Source organism: Chiloscyllium plagiosum, chromosome 4 (genome assembly GCF_004010195.1).
Source record: "Chiloscyllium plagiosum isolate BGI_BamShark_2017 chromosome 4, ASM401019v2, whole genome shotgun sequence".
Taxonomy (NCBI): domain Eukaryota; kingdom Metazoa; phylum Chordata; class Chondrichthyes; order Orectolobiformes; family Hemiscylliidae; genus Chiloscyllium; species Chiloscyllium plagiosum.
Window position 1 is genome coordinate 84547844 of NC_057713.1, and position 18457 is coordinate 84566300.

An 18457-nucleotide genomic window follows, 5' to 3' on the forward strand; every position below is an offset into this window, starting at 1 on the left:
ACTAAGCGACACCTTCCATTTTCGGTTAGATTCACACATGTATTGGGACACAATTTTAACCCTTTCACCACACAATACCATCCCTATAAATACTAACATCCTATTTACTTTATGAATTGCTTGCTGACAGTTTCTGATTATTGTGTCAAGGCAGTGTAAAATAATCTTGAACATGGCATCTTATGAAATGCTTTTTGGAAATCAGTTTTTGAAATTCTGTTCATTGACAGCATGATTGTCACATTAAATATAGCCATTACTGGCTATGCCAGTATTTATTGCCCATCCATAATTGCCATGGAGAAGGTGCTACTGAGCTATCTGCTTGAATTGCTGAAGTCCTTGGTGTAAAGGGGCATCCATGATGCTGGAAGGGAGTTCCAGGATATTAACCCAAGGACAGTTATGAAACTGTGATATACTTCCAAGTCATGGTGCTGTGTAACTTGGAAGGGAGCCTTCAGCTGGTCATGTATCTGGTGTCCTGTCCTTCAAGGTGGTAGAGCTCCTGGGTTGGGTGCTGTTGAAGGGAGCTTCCTGAGCTACACAGTGCATCTTGCAGATAGTACACTTCTGCCACTAAACGCTGGGTAACAGTGTGAATGTGGTGGATGGGGTGCCAATTGTGATCCTGGTTGATGTTACTGCTGGACAAATCAGATTCCAGAATGAAACTTGGCTTCATAGATAACAGTTTTTTTTATTAATTTATTATTTTAAGAAAACGAAAACAAAATCAAACCTGACAAGCTATCTAAATATAGAATAGTTTGAAAGATCTTAAAATGCTCATTGAGACAAACACTTATCTGTTTCTTAACATTATCGCAGTGAGTCAAATTATAAAAAAAACCACGCAGTTAAATCAAATCTTCAAGTTTGATTTAAATGCATCTCATAACCTAAGAACTAGGAGCAGGAGTAGGCTATTCAGCCCCTTGAGCCTACTCCATTTGTAAATTTCTTCTTCATAGGGTGGCTCAGTGGTTAGTACAGCTGCCTCACAGTGCCAGGGGCCTGGATTTGATTCTAGCCTCAGGCAACTGTCTGTGTCGAGTTTGCACATTCTCTGTCTCTGCATGGATTTCCTCTGGATGCTCCAGTTTCCCCTCTGTCAAAAAATATGCAGGTTAGGTGGATTGGCCATGCTAAATCGCTTGTAGTGTCCAGGGATGTGCAGGCTAGCCATGGGAAATGCTGGGTTACAGGGATTGGCTGGGTCTGTGTGGAATGCTCTTCAGAGGGTTGGTGTGGACTTGTTGGGCCGACTGGCCTGCTTCCACACTATCAATTCTATGAAGACAAACCCCATCTCTCTGGAATCAATCAAGTGGACCTTCTCTGAACCTACTTCAAGCCAACTACATCCCACCTTTCAAGTAATGGGACCAAAATTGTACGCAAAACTCCAGGTTGAGTCTCCCTCATGCCTTGTATAATTGCAGCAACATTTTTCTATTTTATAGTCTCTAGCAATAAATACCAAAATTCCATTTGCCTTCCTTTATTATTTCCTATTCTTGCATACTATTTTTCTTTGATTCATGCACAGATCATTCAGATTCCTCTGCATTAAAGTACTCTAGTTTCTCTCTATTTAGATAATAAATTTCCTTTCATTTCCTCCGATGAAAATGAATGATCTCTCACTTATCCACATTAAACTTCGTATTCCAGTTTTGGTTACATGAATGGGCCAATCAGCATTGTTGGAGGTGATTAGTGAGTATGAGCTATATGGAGAGGCTAGACAAACTAGAGTTGTTTTCTCTGGAGCAGCGGAAGACTTTATAAAAGTCTATAAAATTGAGATGCAGATAGTGTTGACAGTCGGAATCTTTTTCACAGAATTGAAATGTTTTATGCAGGGAGAAGGGGAATGTTCAAAGGTGATGTGAGGTGCAAGTTTGTTTACATAGTTGTTGGTGTCTGGAACATGCTCCCAGGGTTGATGGTGAAGGCAGATACAATAGGGTACTTTTGGATAAATATGAATATGCAAGGAATGGATGATATGGACCAAGGGCAGGCAGAAGGGACTGGTTTAATTTGGCATCATGTTCAGCATAACATTATGGGCTGAAGGGCCTGCTGTACTATTGTTCTATCCACATCCATTTGTAAATTTTTTGTTTCTTACTTTCCCATCTGTTTTAGTGTCATTTGCAAATTTGGCAGTAGTAATTTCTATCCCCTCATTAGACTGGAACTAGTTGTGACTTGAGGATTGAACCCTGTGACACTACACTAGCTAGACCTTGTCAGTCAGAAGAAGACCCATCTCTGCTTTCTGTTGGTTAACCAATTCTCTTTCCAAGCTAATAAATTACCTGTAATTCCATATGATCTTACCTTGTGTTTTGCGTGGCATCTTATCAAATATCTTCTGGAATTCCACACATACTACATCTACAGGATCTCATGATCCATGTTGCTCATTACATATTCAAAGAATCTATAGCAAATTAGTCAAATATGACTTATCCTTCCTAAAACCATGCTGACTGTGATGGATTATATTTTGACTTTCGACTTTCGGAATGTTTTGTTATTATGTAATGGATTCTAAAATTTACTCATGATATATGATAAACTAACTGGTCAGTATGTGAAGTTGTGGATAGTTTGCAGAGTTGGTGTGTTTTTCTGCATACGTTTCATTGCCTTGTTAGGTGATAACATCAGTGCGTCTTTGATAAGGTCTCAGTGCTTTGCTTTGTCCCACCTGGTATTTATGTGTCTGTTTGTTGGACTTCCGGTTCTATACCTGAATGGTTTGTATATGGGGTTCAGTTCAATATGCCTATTGATCGAGTTCCAGCTGGAGTGCCAGGCTTCAAGGAATTCTCTGGTGTGTCTCTGTTTCACCTGTGCGAGGATGGTTACATCATCCCAGTTGAATTTGTGTCCTTTGTATGGTTGGAAATAAGAGTGCTGGTCATGTCTGGCAGTGGAGAGTTGATGTTCGTGCACTCATGTAGTCAGTTTTCTTCTTGTTTGTCCTGTGTAGTGTTATTCGTTGCAGGTTATCTTGTAGATAACGTTTGTCCTGTTGGAAATGTGTCGAGTCTAACCTTTTTGAGGAGCTGGTGGAAGATGTTTACTGGTTTGTGGGCCACTATGATTTCTAGAGGTCTGAGTAGTCGAGTGGTTATCTGAGATGTCCTTGAATGGTATGGTTGCTAATGTGTCTGGTTGTGTAGACCATAAGTTAAGAACTAGGAGTAGGCCGTCCAGCCCTTTGAGCCTGCTGTGCCACTCAGTAAGATCATGGCTAATCTTTTCTTGGACTCAGCTACACTTACTCGTGTTTTCACCAAATCGCTTAATTCCTTTAGCTTTCAAAAAAAATCTCTCATCTCTAAAAGCGATTTATTGAAGTAGCGTCAACTACTTCCCTGGGCAAGGAAATCCAGTGATTAACAACCTTCTGGGTGAAGAAGTTCTTTCTCAATTCAATTCTAAACCTGCTTCCTCTAATCTTGAGGCCACACCCTCTTGTCCTAGTTTCACCTACCAGTGGAAACATCCTATCTGTTTCTGTTTTATTGATTACCTTCATAATTTTATTTCTATAAGATCCCCCCCTCATTCTTCTGAATTTCAATGAATATAATGCCAATCTACTCCTGCCTCTCCTCATAAGCCAACCCCCTCAATTCCAGAATCAACCTAGTGAATCTCCTCTGCACCCCTCCTTATGTCAGTACATCCTTTCAGTCCAGGTGTGGCCTCACCAGCACCCTATACAGCTGTAACATTACCTGTCTGCTCTTAAACTCAACCCGTTTAGCAATGACAGACAAAATTCCATTTGCTTTCCTAATTACTCGTACCTGCAGATCAACCTTCTGCGATTCATGCGCAAGGATACAGAGGTCCCTCAGCAAATCAGCATGCAACTTTTTAACCATTCAAGTAATAATATATTTGCTGTTACTCCTATCAAAATATATGACTTCACATTTACTAACATTATATTCCATCTACCAGACCTTTGCCTACTCATTCAGTTTATCTATATTCCTCTGCAAAGTTTCACAGTCCTTTGCACACTTTGCTCTGTCACTCATCTTAGTGTATTTAGCAAATCTTGACACTGTACACATGGTCCCCAACTCCAAATCATCTATATAAATTGTAAACAATGGTGGTCCCAACACTGATCCCTGAGGCACACCACTAGTCACTGATTGCCAGCCAAAATAGCACTCACTTATCCTCACTCTTTTTGCTTCCTATCGGTCAACCAATCCCCGATCCACGCTAATACTCTATCCCTAATACCATGCATCCTTATGCAACAGCCTCGTGTGGCACCTTGTCTAAGCATTTTCCCCACTAGAGGTTAAACTCACTGGTCTATATTCCCCATCTTTTGTCTACTTTAAACAATGCTATTTTCCAATCTGCTGGGACTGCTCTCGAGTCCAGCGAATTTTGAAAAATTACCACCAGTCTTCCTCCTATTTCTCCCATCATCTCTTTTAGTACCCTGTGATGCATTCCATCAGGGCCAGGAGACTTATCTATCCTAAGCTCCATTAGCTCACCCAACACTAGCTCTCCCATAATAGTAATTGTTTCCAGGTCCTTGCCTACCTTTGTCTCTTCATCACTTACTGACATGTTAATTGTATTCTCCACTGTGAAGACCGATGCATAGTACTTGTTCAATGCCTCAGCTATTTCATCATATTCTATAATTAACTAACTGCCCCTTCTCATTCTCTAAAGGACCAACATTTACTTTAGCCATTCTTCTTCATTTTATAGAAATCTTTGTAGCTGTCTTTATATTGTTAGTTTTTTTTCTCTATCTTTTCTTAAGTCTTTTTGTGGCTGTCTGACCTTTAAATTTTTCCCAATCTTCTAGATTCCTGCTGTTTTTGGCCACTTTGTATGCCTTCTGTTTCACTTTGATAGCCTGCCTTATTTCCTTAGACACCCATGGCAGATTACTCCTCTTCTTACAGCTCTTCCATTTCACCAGAAAGTACTTTTGCTGAGCACTTTGGAAAACATTCTTTGAAGGTCCTCCACTGCTTGTCAACTATTGCACCATAAAGTCTCTGTTTCCAGTCTACCTTAGCCAGGTCCTCCCTCGTTCTATCATTGTCCCCCTTATTCAAGCACAGGACCCTGGTATTGGATTTTATCTTTACACTATCCAGCTGTATTTTAAATTCAACCATATTGTGGTCACTCCTTCCAAAAGAATCCCTGACTGAGGTCATTAATTATCCCTGTCTCATTAGTGGTTTTCTTTGGGTTTGTCCCATAAGTACTGGAGGATAGTGCTCTTGGAGTATCCATTTTGCTTAAATCCTTTTGAATAGGTGTTCCTGTTCTGCCTTCTGGAGTTCTATTTGCTGCAGTGTGTCTTTGACCATTTAAATAATGTCCTAATGCAGCTCTGTTTGTGGGTGCTGGGGTGGTTGCTGTTATAGGTCAGTGAGGACTGCAGATGCTGGAGATCAGAGCTGAAAATGTGTTGCTGTGCTTTTCCAGTAACACATTTTCAGCTCAGTTATAGGTCAGTAACTGCTCTGCAGTTTCCTACTTTCTGCGCCCTTCCTTCTTGAATCACAGTGATATTTTAGCATTTTTTTTCCAATCCAGCATCCAAAGAATTTTGGAATGGATCCATTATCTTCGCTAGCACTTCCAATAAAACCCTACGTTATTGGCTGTCAAGCGCTCAGGACTTGTCTGCCATCAATCCTCATAGTTTACTTAGTACTTCTTTTCCTGAGTGGTAATTGTTCAAATATTCTCCCTTTCTGTAATCTCTGCATGACCTGTTACTGTTGGGATGGTGGTAGTGTCCTCCAGCTGAAAACTAAAGGAAAAGATTAATTTAGTGACCTCTGTGATTTTCTGTGGTCCCCATTATCAACTCACCAGTCTCATCCTCCAAGAGAGCAGCATCTGCTTGAGCTACACTCCTTCCTTTTATATATTTGAAAAAGCTTTTGCTATACATTTGCACTAGTTTGCTTTCATAATTTATCTTCACTCTTGCTATGACTTTGGGAAAATTTTAAAGATCAGCTATCTTCCAACCTGCCTCTTGCCTTTTTTTTAAATCTTTGTTATCTTCAACTTTCTTGCTTAATCACTTTTTTCTTCCCTTCCCTTCCCTTCCCTTCAATATATATCTTCCTAGTTTTGTTCTGTGAATTCCAAAGATTTCTTACATGAATACTCATAGAATTCAGTCTACTTCAGTAATTGAACTTTCCCTAAACTGATCTGTGTTCCTTTCTCACAGATAAACTATATTTGCTTCTGACCCCAGTCAATGTCCTCCAAAAACTGCCGTAAAAGTTTTCAGTCTCTGTTTTCTAAGCTAAAAATCAATCCTGGACTATTCTCAACCAAAAGCAAGCTAATGCCTTCAATGTTTACACTCCCTATTGTAAATCCCATAGTATAAATAAACAATCAGCTTCTAACATTCCAGAAGCTTTCAGTCACCACCTGTCTGATATTGGGTCACCATTCTAGAATGTGCTCTCTTAATCAACACCCATGTTTGAAATCCAAACTTTTAAATGGTGATACTTTATCTCCTATGTTTTGGACACGTATAATCACAGTTAGGTGGACTCTCTTATCCTGGATGGTGTCAAGCTTCTTGAGTGTTGGAGCTGCATCCATTCAGACAAGTGGAGAGAATTTCATCACACTCCTGATGGCGGACAGGCATTGGGGAGGGAGCAAATTAGTTACAACAAAATTCTAACCTCTGATCTCACTTCGTAGTTGCAGTATTTTTATGACTAGTCCACTTCATTTTATGGTCAGTGGTAATCCCCAGGTTAATGATGGTAGACTCTGTGATGTTACTGCCACTGAATGTCAGAAGGTGATGGTTAGATGGCAGGTTCTTGTTGAAAATGGTTATTGTTTATCAGTGTGGTACAGGTTTTACTGGCCACTAATCACAGCAAGTATAATATGGTATAATTATTGTGGGCGCAGATAAACTGTATACCATTGGTGTAACTGAAACTTAGGCAAGAATAGCTATTCAGCATGGGTGAATATAGAGCTTTTGTATAGTTTCTGTACCATTTTAAAATAAAAGATTTCTATTTGAATGCATTAAGCAGCAATTCTAAATTATGTTGCATCCCTCAATTGACCTAAGTACAGGAGTTGGGAGGTCATGTTGTGGTTGTACAGGACATTGGTAAGGCCACTGTTGGAATATTGCATGCAATTCTGGTCTCCTTCCTATCAGAAAGATGTTGTGAAACTTGAAAGGGTTCAGAAAGATTTACAAGGATGTTGCCAGGGTTGGAGGATTTGAGCTATAGGGAGAGGTTGAATAGGCTGGGGCTGTTTTTCCTGGAGCGTCGAAGGCTGAGGTTTACAAAATTATAAGGGGCATGGATAGGATACAAAGACAAAGTCTTTTCCCTGGGGTGGGGGAATCCAGAACTAGAGGGCATAGATTTAGGGTGAGAGGGGAAGGTTATAAAAGAGACCCAAGGGGCAAAGTTTTCACGCAGAGGGTGGTACGTGAATGGAATAAGCTGCTCGAGGAAGTGGTGGAGGCTTGTACAATTGTAACAGTTAAAAGGCATCTGGATGGGTATATGAATAGGAAGGGTTTGGTGGGATATGGGCCGGGTGCCGGCAGGTGGGACTAGATTGGGTTGGGATATTTGGTCAGCATGGATGCGTTGGACCGAAGGGTCTGTTTCCGTGCTGTACATCTCTATGACCTGTCAATAGTCGAATATTAATATAAAGGTATAAGCAAGCACCACAGGATATTCAGGGAAGGTTAATTACTTAAAATGTTGTAATTAAACTCTTCTGCACCTTTCCACAGAAGATGTTGGCTCAAACAGTCACACAAGTTGAAGATACGCTATGCCACACTGTATCATACGTGGTGAGCGTGAGTTGGCAAACATCAAACAGAAAATGCTAAACTCTGTTCTCTTAATCTTGACTTCCTGTACAATGTCTCAAGATGTCAAATAGTTGCATGTGGAAAATGTGGTATCAACAAACATTAAACTGAAAATGAACATACCTGTTCATCATTATATCTGCAGTAGATGTAATATGAGAAATATTCATCATATATGCTCATCAAAGATTGTGAGGAAGAAAGAAAATCTGAAGTACCTCTGCTTAACTGAGATAGTATCTTTGCTTTTGCTGCATGAGCTCCTCACCCCCCCCTCATTTATAACTTCCTAAAACCGTTTCTTATTTCCTTTTTTGGTTGCTTCAGTCATCTTTTCTCTTTCTGCATTCTCCTCGCTTACTATCTCAGTACCATCAATCAGGCTTCTTCTGTATTCAATTAAGTGTGTATCTGCTAAACCCTGCTCTTTTAATCTTGATTTCCTGTGCAATGTCTCAAGATGTCAAATAGTTGCATATGGAAAATAAGTGATATCAACATTCTAATCTTAGTGCACTCATAGGTGCTGCTGCTAGAATGTTGTGCCACATGATTCTTGTTTTGTTCATTCATGGGACGTGGACTTTGCTGACTAAACAAGCATTTATTTCCCATTCCTAATTGTCGTTGAACTAAGCTTGCTAGGCCATTTCACAGGAAAGTCAAGTGTAACCACGTTGCTGAGAGTCTGGAGTCATATATAGGTCAGGGCGGTAAGGAAAGTTTCGTTCCCTAAGGGCATTAATAAACCAGATGGGGAATTTACTACAATTGATCATGGTTACATGGTCACCATTGGCCTAGCTTTTCATGTTGGATTTGTTTTTATTGAATTCAGATTTCACCAGCTGCTATAGTGGAATTTGAACCCATCTCCACTTCACATTACTAGTCGAGTGACATTATCAGTATGCAACCATCACCTTTAATGCTGTTAATTTATAACATGCTACTTTACCATCAATTTCAAGTGTATTAGTTCATATTCACCACAGGATGACACTCAAAAAGTGAATTTGCCAAAGAACATCAAACATGTTATTCTAGCAATTCTCCAGCAACTCGCCTCGGGATAGTAGAAATCATTTAGTAGAAATCATTTTTGTGTGTATGCCACCACTATTTTCTTTTTGACAATGTAAAATAATTTCTTTCTTGAGGTCCTTTGCGTTTCTATGATGCATTGCCACAACTGAAAAGCCTTTATGCCCAACATTTCCTAAATGGCTGCACCAGCATCTGGGTCATTCTTTGAGGTACTTAGTTGTCCTTGTTTGTTTATTTACTTGCTCAGTTTGCTGGTCTTCTAGTACTGCGGCCCTGTAATTATCTCTGCTCCCTACCCTCTAGTCACCAAATAACTACAGTGAATAGAGGAAAAAATGATTTCTGAGTACTTTGCCTTTCTCTCCATGCTGATCTTGTCAGTGACCCTAAGAATAGTCTTAATTTTCACTTTTGCTTATTACAGCTGAAGTTGCTTAACTCTTGTTAACATGTTAAATTTTAATGCCTTTCCGTCTTGTTGATTTCCCCCAATCTCGCTTTTTCTGATTGTTTCTGTCAATTACAACTACATGAATTTTTAAAGTGTTTTTGAATTATGTGTACATCAAAGTATGTCTGCTTCTCTTTTTTTTGTCTTTCTGCATGTCTCTCACAGATTCTGGTATTTACTTACCATAACAATCCTTTTGACACATTCTCTGAGATATAGAAAAGATAACCACTTAGTTTTCATTTGAAAAATCTCTTATGTTAATCTTCAGCTTGCTGATTATTTGCAGATAAGTGATTGTTTTCCACTGCAAATAAAGTCCTAGAACCTAGGAAGGAAGACACCTTTTAATCTTGCTGCTGAATCAAGTCCTAATCGGAAACTTGAACATGAAATCTAAACTGATATTAAAGCGGAACACTGATCAAGTGCAGTCCATTTGAAAGCCTTATCTGTATCAGATGAAATGCTAAACCAAGGATTCTCTGTTTTATCAGGTGGCCTTAAAAGAACCCATTTTACTATTTTGGAGAGGGGGTAGGATAATTATACCTCACCCTGTATCACAAAGATAAATTATCTAGTAATGTGAAATTAAATTGGTTGCCCTTGATATCTAAGCAGTATTTGCAGTATGTGGCATCAAGGACTTCTGGCAAATTGAATTACTGGAAATCAAAAGAAAGAAGATGGTTGTGATCACGAAGGCCAATCATTTCAAATCCAGGAGACTGCTGCAGGAGTTCCTCAGGGTCATGTCCTAGGGCCAACCATCTGTATCTGCTTTCTCAATGACCTTCCCTCCTATAAATTATTCAAATTTTTGCACAACGTTTAACAATGTTCTCAACTCCTCAGATACTGAAACATTCCATATGCAGCAAGACCTTGACATCTCTCAGTCTTGAACTGATGAGTGGCAAGAAACATTTGCATTACACAAATGCTGTGCACTGACCGTATCCAACAAAGAAGACTCTAACCCCCTTTAAGCTACACGTCAACCTGCCTTAGAACTATATTGCTGTCACTTGACTGTCACTGCATTAGAATCCTGGAACTCCCTTCCAATTAGCACTGAGTATATCTACACTATATCAACTGCCAAGGTCATGTAGTTTGTTCACCAAACCACCTCGAGCATTTGGGAATAGGCAATATATATTGGCTTTGGCAGCATGAAAGAAAAAAAGTATTATATTGGTATGTGATATTGATCAGCATAGATTTGGCACGTTTTTCACATTGCACCAGTGAGTATACTTCAAGTGTATTTGTCTATAAAGCTCATTAAGTTTTCCTAAAATCATGAATGCACTAGAAAATGGATATATTGTTTCTTTCTTGTAAAAGAAAGAAATTCACAATTTCTTGCTGGCCAGACAGCTATCCTGCCACCTGTTGCACTAGTGTTATTTATTTATAAATAGCCAGCGAAATGGAAACCAGACTGCAAAAAGAGTTAGGAGAAACAGATTGCACTGAAGTAAGGAATAGGAAAGTTAATTGGGATCAGTGTAAGAAGAAATGCAGGAGGAGCTAAATTATGTTTACAGCTCATTTCTGTGAATGCATGGAACATATCCTAGATAATCAAGTAAGAATAGGAAATCATTATGGAATGGAAAGTAAAAGATCCTGGATACAAGATGTTTAGGAAAGATAGGTAAAGCAATAAAGGTGGTGGGGTGACAGAAGGAGAATAGAGGGGTGCAGTTGACTAACTATTTGGTCAGAATTAAGAAACATTACACTGCTATCATGTGGTAAACATTATGCTGTTGGCCACTGTCGGACTTTAGCTCAATCTACCAATTTACTTTCTTCTATGTGTGAGCCAGGTCCTGCATGTTCTTTAAATGAAGCAATAGGAGAAGATATTCGGTCTCACACTTTTAGTTTATTTTAGGAATAAGTGGATAAAGCATACAGAGCTCTGGGTCTAGACCTTTCTGTCCCTGACAAACTATACAGTGTGTCAGTTCGGAAAAATACACACACTTCTGTGCCTGATCCAGTCTTTTTATATAATAAAAAACATCATGCAATCACTGATATGGGATTATCTTCTGTTTGGCTGTTGATCTGACTCCATTCTCCGCCTCCCTACGTTCCCGGATGTCCGACCCCACTTGACTTTGTTTTGCCCGCGAAACGGAGAACCACGTGACCCCCGCACGCATCCGGTGCGTGAAACAGAGCATCACGTGACCCTGCTGCACGCCTCCGGCGCGTGAAACAGAGCATCACGCGACCCTGTTTTGCAACGGAGCAGAGCACCACGTGAGCTTGTTCTGCGCGCGTGCATAACGGAACATCCCCAAAGGCTTCCGAATGCCAAGCATATTTACATTCGCAGCCAGGTATATATTGACAAGCAAGCCATCTATTTACATCACCAACTAGAAGAAAGGATTTAACGGGGAAAAAAAAAATTAAAAAGTAGTGAATTGCAAAAACTAAATTAATGACTGGCTGTATTGGTGATTTTGTTATCCTACTCTAGGCTGGGATAATAGTGTAAAGAATGGAGAGAGAAAAGAGTGCCTGAGGTGTGTTCAGAAGAAATTCCTACATCATTGTTCCCAGTCCATTGAGGAAGAAGTCAATTCCTGGATCTGATTCTAAGGAATGACATGGAACAGTAGCAAATGGGGATAATTTGGGGGAATGATTATCATATCATAAGGTTTAGGTTAGTGATGTGGAAAAGTTGAAAAGCAATCCAATGAGCAAGAGCAACAAAAAGTGAGTGGCAAAATTAAAAGTACTATGTAGAGAGAGAATATGAAGAGGAGACTTGCAAATTCTCTTGATTTTAAGTCATGAGGAGTTGCATTATTGTTCTTGAATACTGTGATTCTGTTCCTGTAACTAAGAGATCTAAATTTCAAATAGATCAATGCAATATATATTCTCTTGTGAAAGTTGATGTCATATGAAAGCTATATCCATGACTTTTGGCCTAAAAACACTTTGTCTATTTTATATAAATATTTACACTAATTATACAGGGATGAAAGCATGTTATGATTTGTAATTAATTAGCTTGTAAATTTAAAAACGTGCAGGAAGACGTTTAGATTGTCCCTCTGCTAGTTCTGGTAGTAGTTTCCTAGCCAACTGACAGATTGTATATCACATGATCTATCACAATGTCTTAGAACGAACGAAAGGTACACAGCTCAATTTAAACTGGAGCAAACCAGATTGCCAAGCATTGGTAACATGGTCATATAATCACCCACAGTGCCATCTGATTCTACACCCTCAGAAGCAAAGAAAAATTGTATTTCAGAATTCAAGACCAGTACCATTTAGAGCACAAACTTCACGAAAAGGTGCAATTTAGAACTTAGTCAGAAAACAAATGACAATCTACTTCCTGAACTCAATGATAAAATCATTCATTCATTCTCAACTGTGTCACCTGACATTGAGAGAAGAATGTAAATTGGTTGGCCTGTGTCGGAAATTTGGATAAAATATCAATGGCATGACAACAAACAAAATTATTACCAAGATTGGTGAAAGTATCCTCCTTGCAATGTCAGCAGCCACAAAAGGATATAGCTCACTGCTGTTTCTACCCTGTACACTGGATAGCTGAAATTAAAGTGATGGTGATATCTGACCGCAAAGTTCTCCCTTAAGGGAAATTTCAGAAAGACATTTCTCCGTGACCATGAGAGAGGCAGGATGGGTGAAAACAGTTGCAATAAAGAAATTGTGTTGGATTTGAGACCAGAAGAATCAGGCAAAGAAGAAAGGTCGGTCATCTGGAATGCTCACATTCCCACTTGTCAGCAATAAAGTTAGTGATGTGAGATCAACCATCATTTTGGCAGATTTTTTCCAGCTACCTGTTATTCAGCCCTTGGATATGTATATAAGTAAACCAGTTGAGAACAGTATCTGAAAATGTGAAACAGTTACATGCTATAAGGTGAAAGATTATTGACTAAAGGTAAAAATATACGAGTAGTCTCACTAAGTGTCAAAAGATTGTGGATGCATGAAATGATCTTTATTGATAATCTTGGAATTATGTAAATATTTGGAACATTTGATGCATTTGGCAGTGGCAAACAAAATTACATGTGGAATTATGTTGCCAAATTATTTGTAGGATTGGTAATTCGAGTAGTGATCAGAGTAATTTTGAATAATTTGTGTGAACTTTTATATTTAATTTTATTACGTATGTATTAGATTAGATTACTTAGTGTGGAAACAGGCCCTTCGGCCCAACAAGTCCACACCGACCCGCCGAAGCGCACCCACCCAGACCCATTCCCCTACATTTACCCCTGTACCTAACACTACGGGCAATTTAGCAGGGCCAATTCACCTAACCTGCACATTTTTGGACTGTGGGAGGAAACCGGAGCACCCGGAGGAAACCCACGCAGACACGGGGAGAATGTGCAAACTCCACACAGTCACCTGAGACGCGAATTGAACCCGGGTCTCTGGCGCTGTGAGGCAGCAGTGCTAACCACTGTGCCACCCTGCCGCCCACACGGTGTGGCGGATGAAAGTGTATATTGCTTGTAATGGTATAAAGTAAATGCAGGAGAATTAGTGTGAATTCTATATGTTTACTTTCATCTATTTTGATGGTCACGTTGGGCTCAAATCAAAAATTTAATGGGGAAGCTGGATAAACATGTAAGGGAGATAGAAATTTAAAAATATGTAAATGAGACTGGATGAAGTATGTTTGAAAGAGCCTCGTAATATAAATATCAAAGCTGACTAGCCCATTTTGTAATGTAAATACTGTATAATGTAACTTCTAATATTTATAGACATCATGTTTGAGTGGATGATACGGAAGTGTATAAAATGGATGCAAGTTTGCTCACTGAGCTGGAAGGTTCATTTTCAGACATTTTGTCACCATACTAGGTAACATCGTCCATGAGCCTCCGGTTAAGTGCTGGTGTTATGTCCCGCTTTCTATTTGTTTAGGTTTCCTTGGGTTTGTGATGTAATTTCCTGTTCTTTTTCTCAGAGTGGTGAATGGTAGACAAAAGATGCTTGACAGTCATTTTAAACTGAACAGACTACATTGAGAAAACAAATGCTCTGCTTGCAAATACCGACATTTGCCAACAGGTGGTGATAGACCCGACCCCACAACTAGAGAACCGAATCACTGCCTTACTCAAAAGAAAATTCAGAAATCTGGAGAATTAAACAAGACAGACTTCCAAAAAATGAAACCAGATGGATCCAACACAACATGCTCCTGTGGATTACTCAAAATTCACAAACCAGGAGCCCCTTTCATACTCATAATCTCATTACCTGGAACACGCTAACACAGGTTAGCCAAGAAACTACACCAAAGATTAAAACACTTAGTAGAAGACTCAAGCCACTCCATTCACTCCACCGAAGAATTCCTGAACACCATCAAAGACACCAAGATAGAAGAGGCTGAAATAACGGTCTCCTTTGTAACAGCCCTGTTTACATCCATCAACATCAACCTGACCAAAGAAACATTGATTATTAGAAGAACCAGTGTTACAGATACTAACACCACCAACGTCATGAGCAAAGACAACATTGTCAAGCGGGTGGACCTATGCCTTAACACCTACTTCACTTTCAATAACAAAATCTACAGACAAACCAACGGAACACCCATGGGATCTCCAATATCAGGGTTCTTAGCAGAGGCTGTAATGCAGAGACTCTAACAAACTGCTGCCTGACCTGCTGTGCTGTTCCAGCAATAAAGTTTCAACTTTGATCTCCAGCATCTGCAGACCTCACTTTCTCCTGCTCTGCCAACCATCCAACCCAAACTTTGCATCTGCTACATAGATGAACCCTTTGTCATCACCAAACGAAACAAATTAGAGGAAACCTTCAATAATATTTTTACTGGGATAAAATTCACAAAAGAGGAGGAAAAGAACAAACTGCCATTCCTAGATGTCACAGTAGAGTGAACAGTCAATGGGGAACTTCAAACCAGTGTCTACAGGAAAACAACACATACGGACCACATACTGAACTACAGAAGTAATCATCTGAATACCCACAAACTAAGCTGCATTAGAACATTATTTCAACGAGCCACCACATACTGCAGCACAGAGGAACTACAAAGAACAGAGGAAAGTCACCTATAAAGTATATTCAAAAAGAGTGGGTATCCAATGAACACAGTCTGCCGATTTCTCAGCAACAAACCCAAACAAGCAGACAGGCAAAACATGTCCAGAAACCCTAACCACTCTCCCCTACATCAAAGACATCTCAGAAATGACTGCCAGAGTACTTAGACCTCTTGGCATCATGGTAGCTAAAAACACACTAAAATAGCAGCTAATGAACTTAAAAGACCCTTATAACAGGTAATAAACAAAACGAATGTCACTTACAAAATACTTTGCAAGAACTGTAGCAAACACTACGTTGGACAAACCGGCAGAAAACTAGCCATCAGAATACATGAACATCAACTAGCCACAGAAAGACATGACCCATTATCACTAAAATACTTACATATGGATGAGAAAGGACACCACTTCGACTGGGACAACACATCTATCTTAGAGCAAACCAAAAAGAGAGACGCACGAGAATTCCTAGAAGCATGGCATTCCAACCGGAACTCTAACAAACACTTGATTTGGACCCCATCTACCATCCTCTGAGAAAAAGATTCGGAAATGACATCACCAACCTAAACACATAAATAGAAAGTGGGGCATAACACCAGTACTTGACTGGAGGCTCACTGATTATGTGACCATAATGTGACACAAAGTCTGAACCTTCCAGCTCCATGAACAACTTACATCCAGAACCTTAACCTGAGCTACAAATCTTCTGAAAACTGGCTAGGTGTATAAAATATGACAGGATTTAGATAGAATAAATAGAAATTGATTGTAATGACTGAAAGAATGATGATCAGATTTAGTCTCATTCAAATTAATTTGGAAAAAGAACCAAAGGATTTGGGGTGAGGTGCTCGTGAACTGACTTAATATTTCTCCGAAAGCAATGTGCAAACCTGATTAGCTTTGTGGCTTCCTTCTGTACTGCACCATGCTTTTGTTTATTATAATTTTGAACAATGAAATGCTTTATGCTGTTCCCTGTGAACTGAGATATCATTATAATACATGTTATATTACATTTTAACTAGCATGCGAGAGATCCACATCAGCTCTGAATAGAGCGCATGTGGAGTTGTAGACCATACTGAACATTTATTAAACAATTTCATGTAGGACCATTGATTTGCCTGTCTGCTGGCTTTAAAAAGGAATTAAGTGATTGATTGATTGAAAATATTGTATTTTGTATGCTGAGCCATTGATGAACTGTAAATAGATATAAATTTAACAAAAGTTTGTGGTGAATAATTGCAATGTAGATTTGTTTCTGGCACTTTCTAAGGTTGTACTTTATCTGATATTTAATCTATGTCTAATTTTTGTAAACAAATTTTTATTTAAATTTATACCTTTTTTCCTCCTACAAATGCATTTGCCTTTCCTGATCAAAGTCTAGGAGAGTAAGTTCCAGTTCTAATTAACATTTGCATGCAGGTTATGTTATCTTTCCTTTTTAGTTATGTGGAGAACCTAATCTATGTTGTTCCCCAATTGCATTAAATTTGCTGGTAATTCTTACTCTGACATTAATGAAGTTTGTTATATTGAATAGCAATAAGAACTGAGTATGACCATGAGAGAAAAAGATAGTAATTAACAGAGTTTTATTTTGTGGCGATATTTGGATCTAAAAAGCTTAATCTGAGCCTGGATAACTAAAGTTTTTAAGTTAGGCAAATGGAGGTGAAACTCTAATATCAGAATCTCAACTTGAATTTAGACTCTTGAAATAACTGCACAGAGGCTGGTGTCCCATCATCAAGTCAGCCTTTATTTACACGTGCATCGTACATGGGGGTCTGACCAGCTAGTTGAGAGGGAGTCTCTAGAGTGAAGAGAATCGCTGAATCTCCATTTGAGATGTCATCCAGGACTCCCTAACTGGCCCAGGTTAACGGCCCCAATCAGGAATCTCTTACTGAACGATATCCACCTGGCCCTTGTTCCAATGACTACAACTCCACAGTATAAATTGCCTCCAGTTTTACAAGTCCTGTGCTACAAATTCTACAGCACTAGGGTGTTCTTAGAACAGTTGCATATAGCAAATCAGACTTGAACAGACCTGGGCCAATGTTAGGACAGATCTAAGTTCATCCATCATTCCTCACTGTCTGATTTGTACATCAGATTTGAACAGTTTCCTTTCCTGCTATTGGTTGACCCTAATTTACTGGTGTAAGTATTTTTTCCAGGGTGTTAAATGCTATTTGTTCATTATAGTCACACTATCACCATTGATCTTAAACTGTCAATAATAGCATTTAAATAATTACATTCCAAATACTTTGTTGGGGAATGACCGTGGAACTTAATTTTTTTTGCACGTTGTATCTTATCAGAGTCCTGGTATTAGTATTCTATTTGTTTGAAATTTGTTTTGCGCTCTGTTTGCTTTTCCAATGTGTATGGTGTTCGTAGTGAAAACTCTATTGGTTTGTCTTAGGATTCCCAAAGTAGACAATCTGGATACAGTATGCACCAGCTTCAAGGCAATAAGGAATATGGCAGCGAGAAGAAGGGATATCTCATGAAAAAAAGTGATGGGTATGTATTTTTCTATATTTAATAAACAAACAATGAATCTTGCTTCAAAACTAAGTGACAATTATTCGCATTAGAGTAATGTAATGGAATCTTTTTACATCCACTTTAAAGAATAGATGTTTGATTTGATTTCTCATTTGAAAGACAGCACGCCAATGTTATGCTGAAGTGTCAGCCAGGATTATGTGCTCGATCGTAGTCATACAGCACAGAAATAGACCCTTTGGTCCAACTTGTCCATGTTGCAAAAGTTTCCCAAAGTACACTTGTCCCACTTGCCTGCATTTGGCCCATATTTCTCTAAATCTTTCCTATTCATGTACCTGTCTAAATGTC

General features: G+C 39.1%; 1 protein-coding gene across 1 annotated transcript in view; it reads left to right on the forward strand.

Annotated features, from left to right (window-relative positions):
* LOC122549488 (arf-GAP with SH3 domain, ANK repeat and PH domain-containing protein 1-like) overlaps positions 1-18457 on the forward strand; it is a 363467-nt gene that overhangs the window by 200960 nt on the left and 144050 nt on the right. The window contains exons 12-13 of the mRNA XM_043689348.1: positions 16966-16974; positions 18021-18121. Of these exons, the coding sequence (XP_043545283.1) occupies positions 16966-16974; positions 18021-18121 (110 nt within the window). The remainder of the gene's footprint in view (positions 1-16965; positions 16975-18020; positions 18122-18457) is intronic.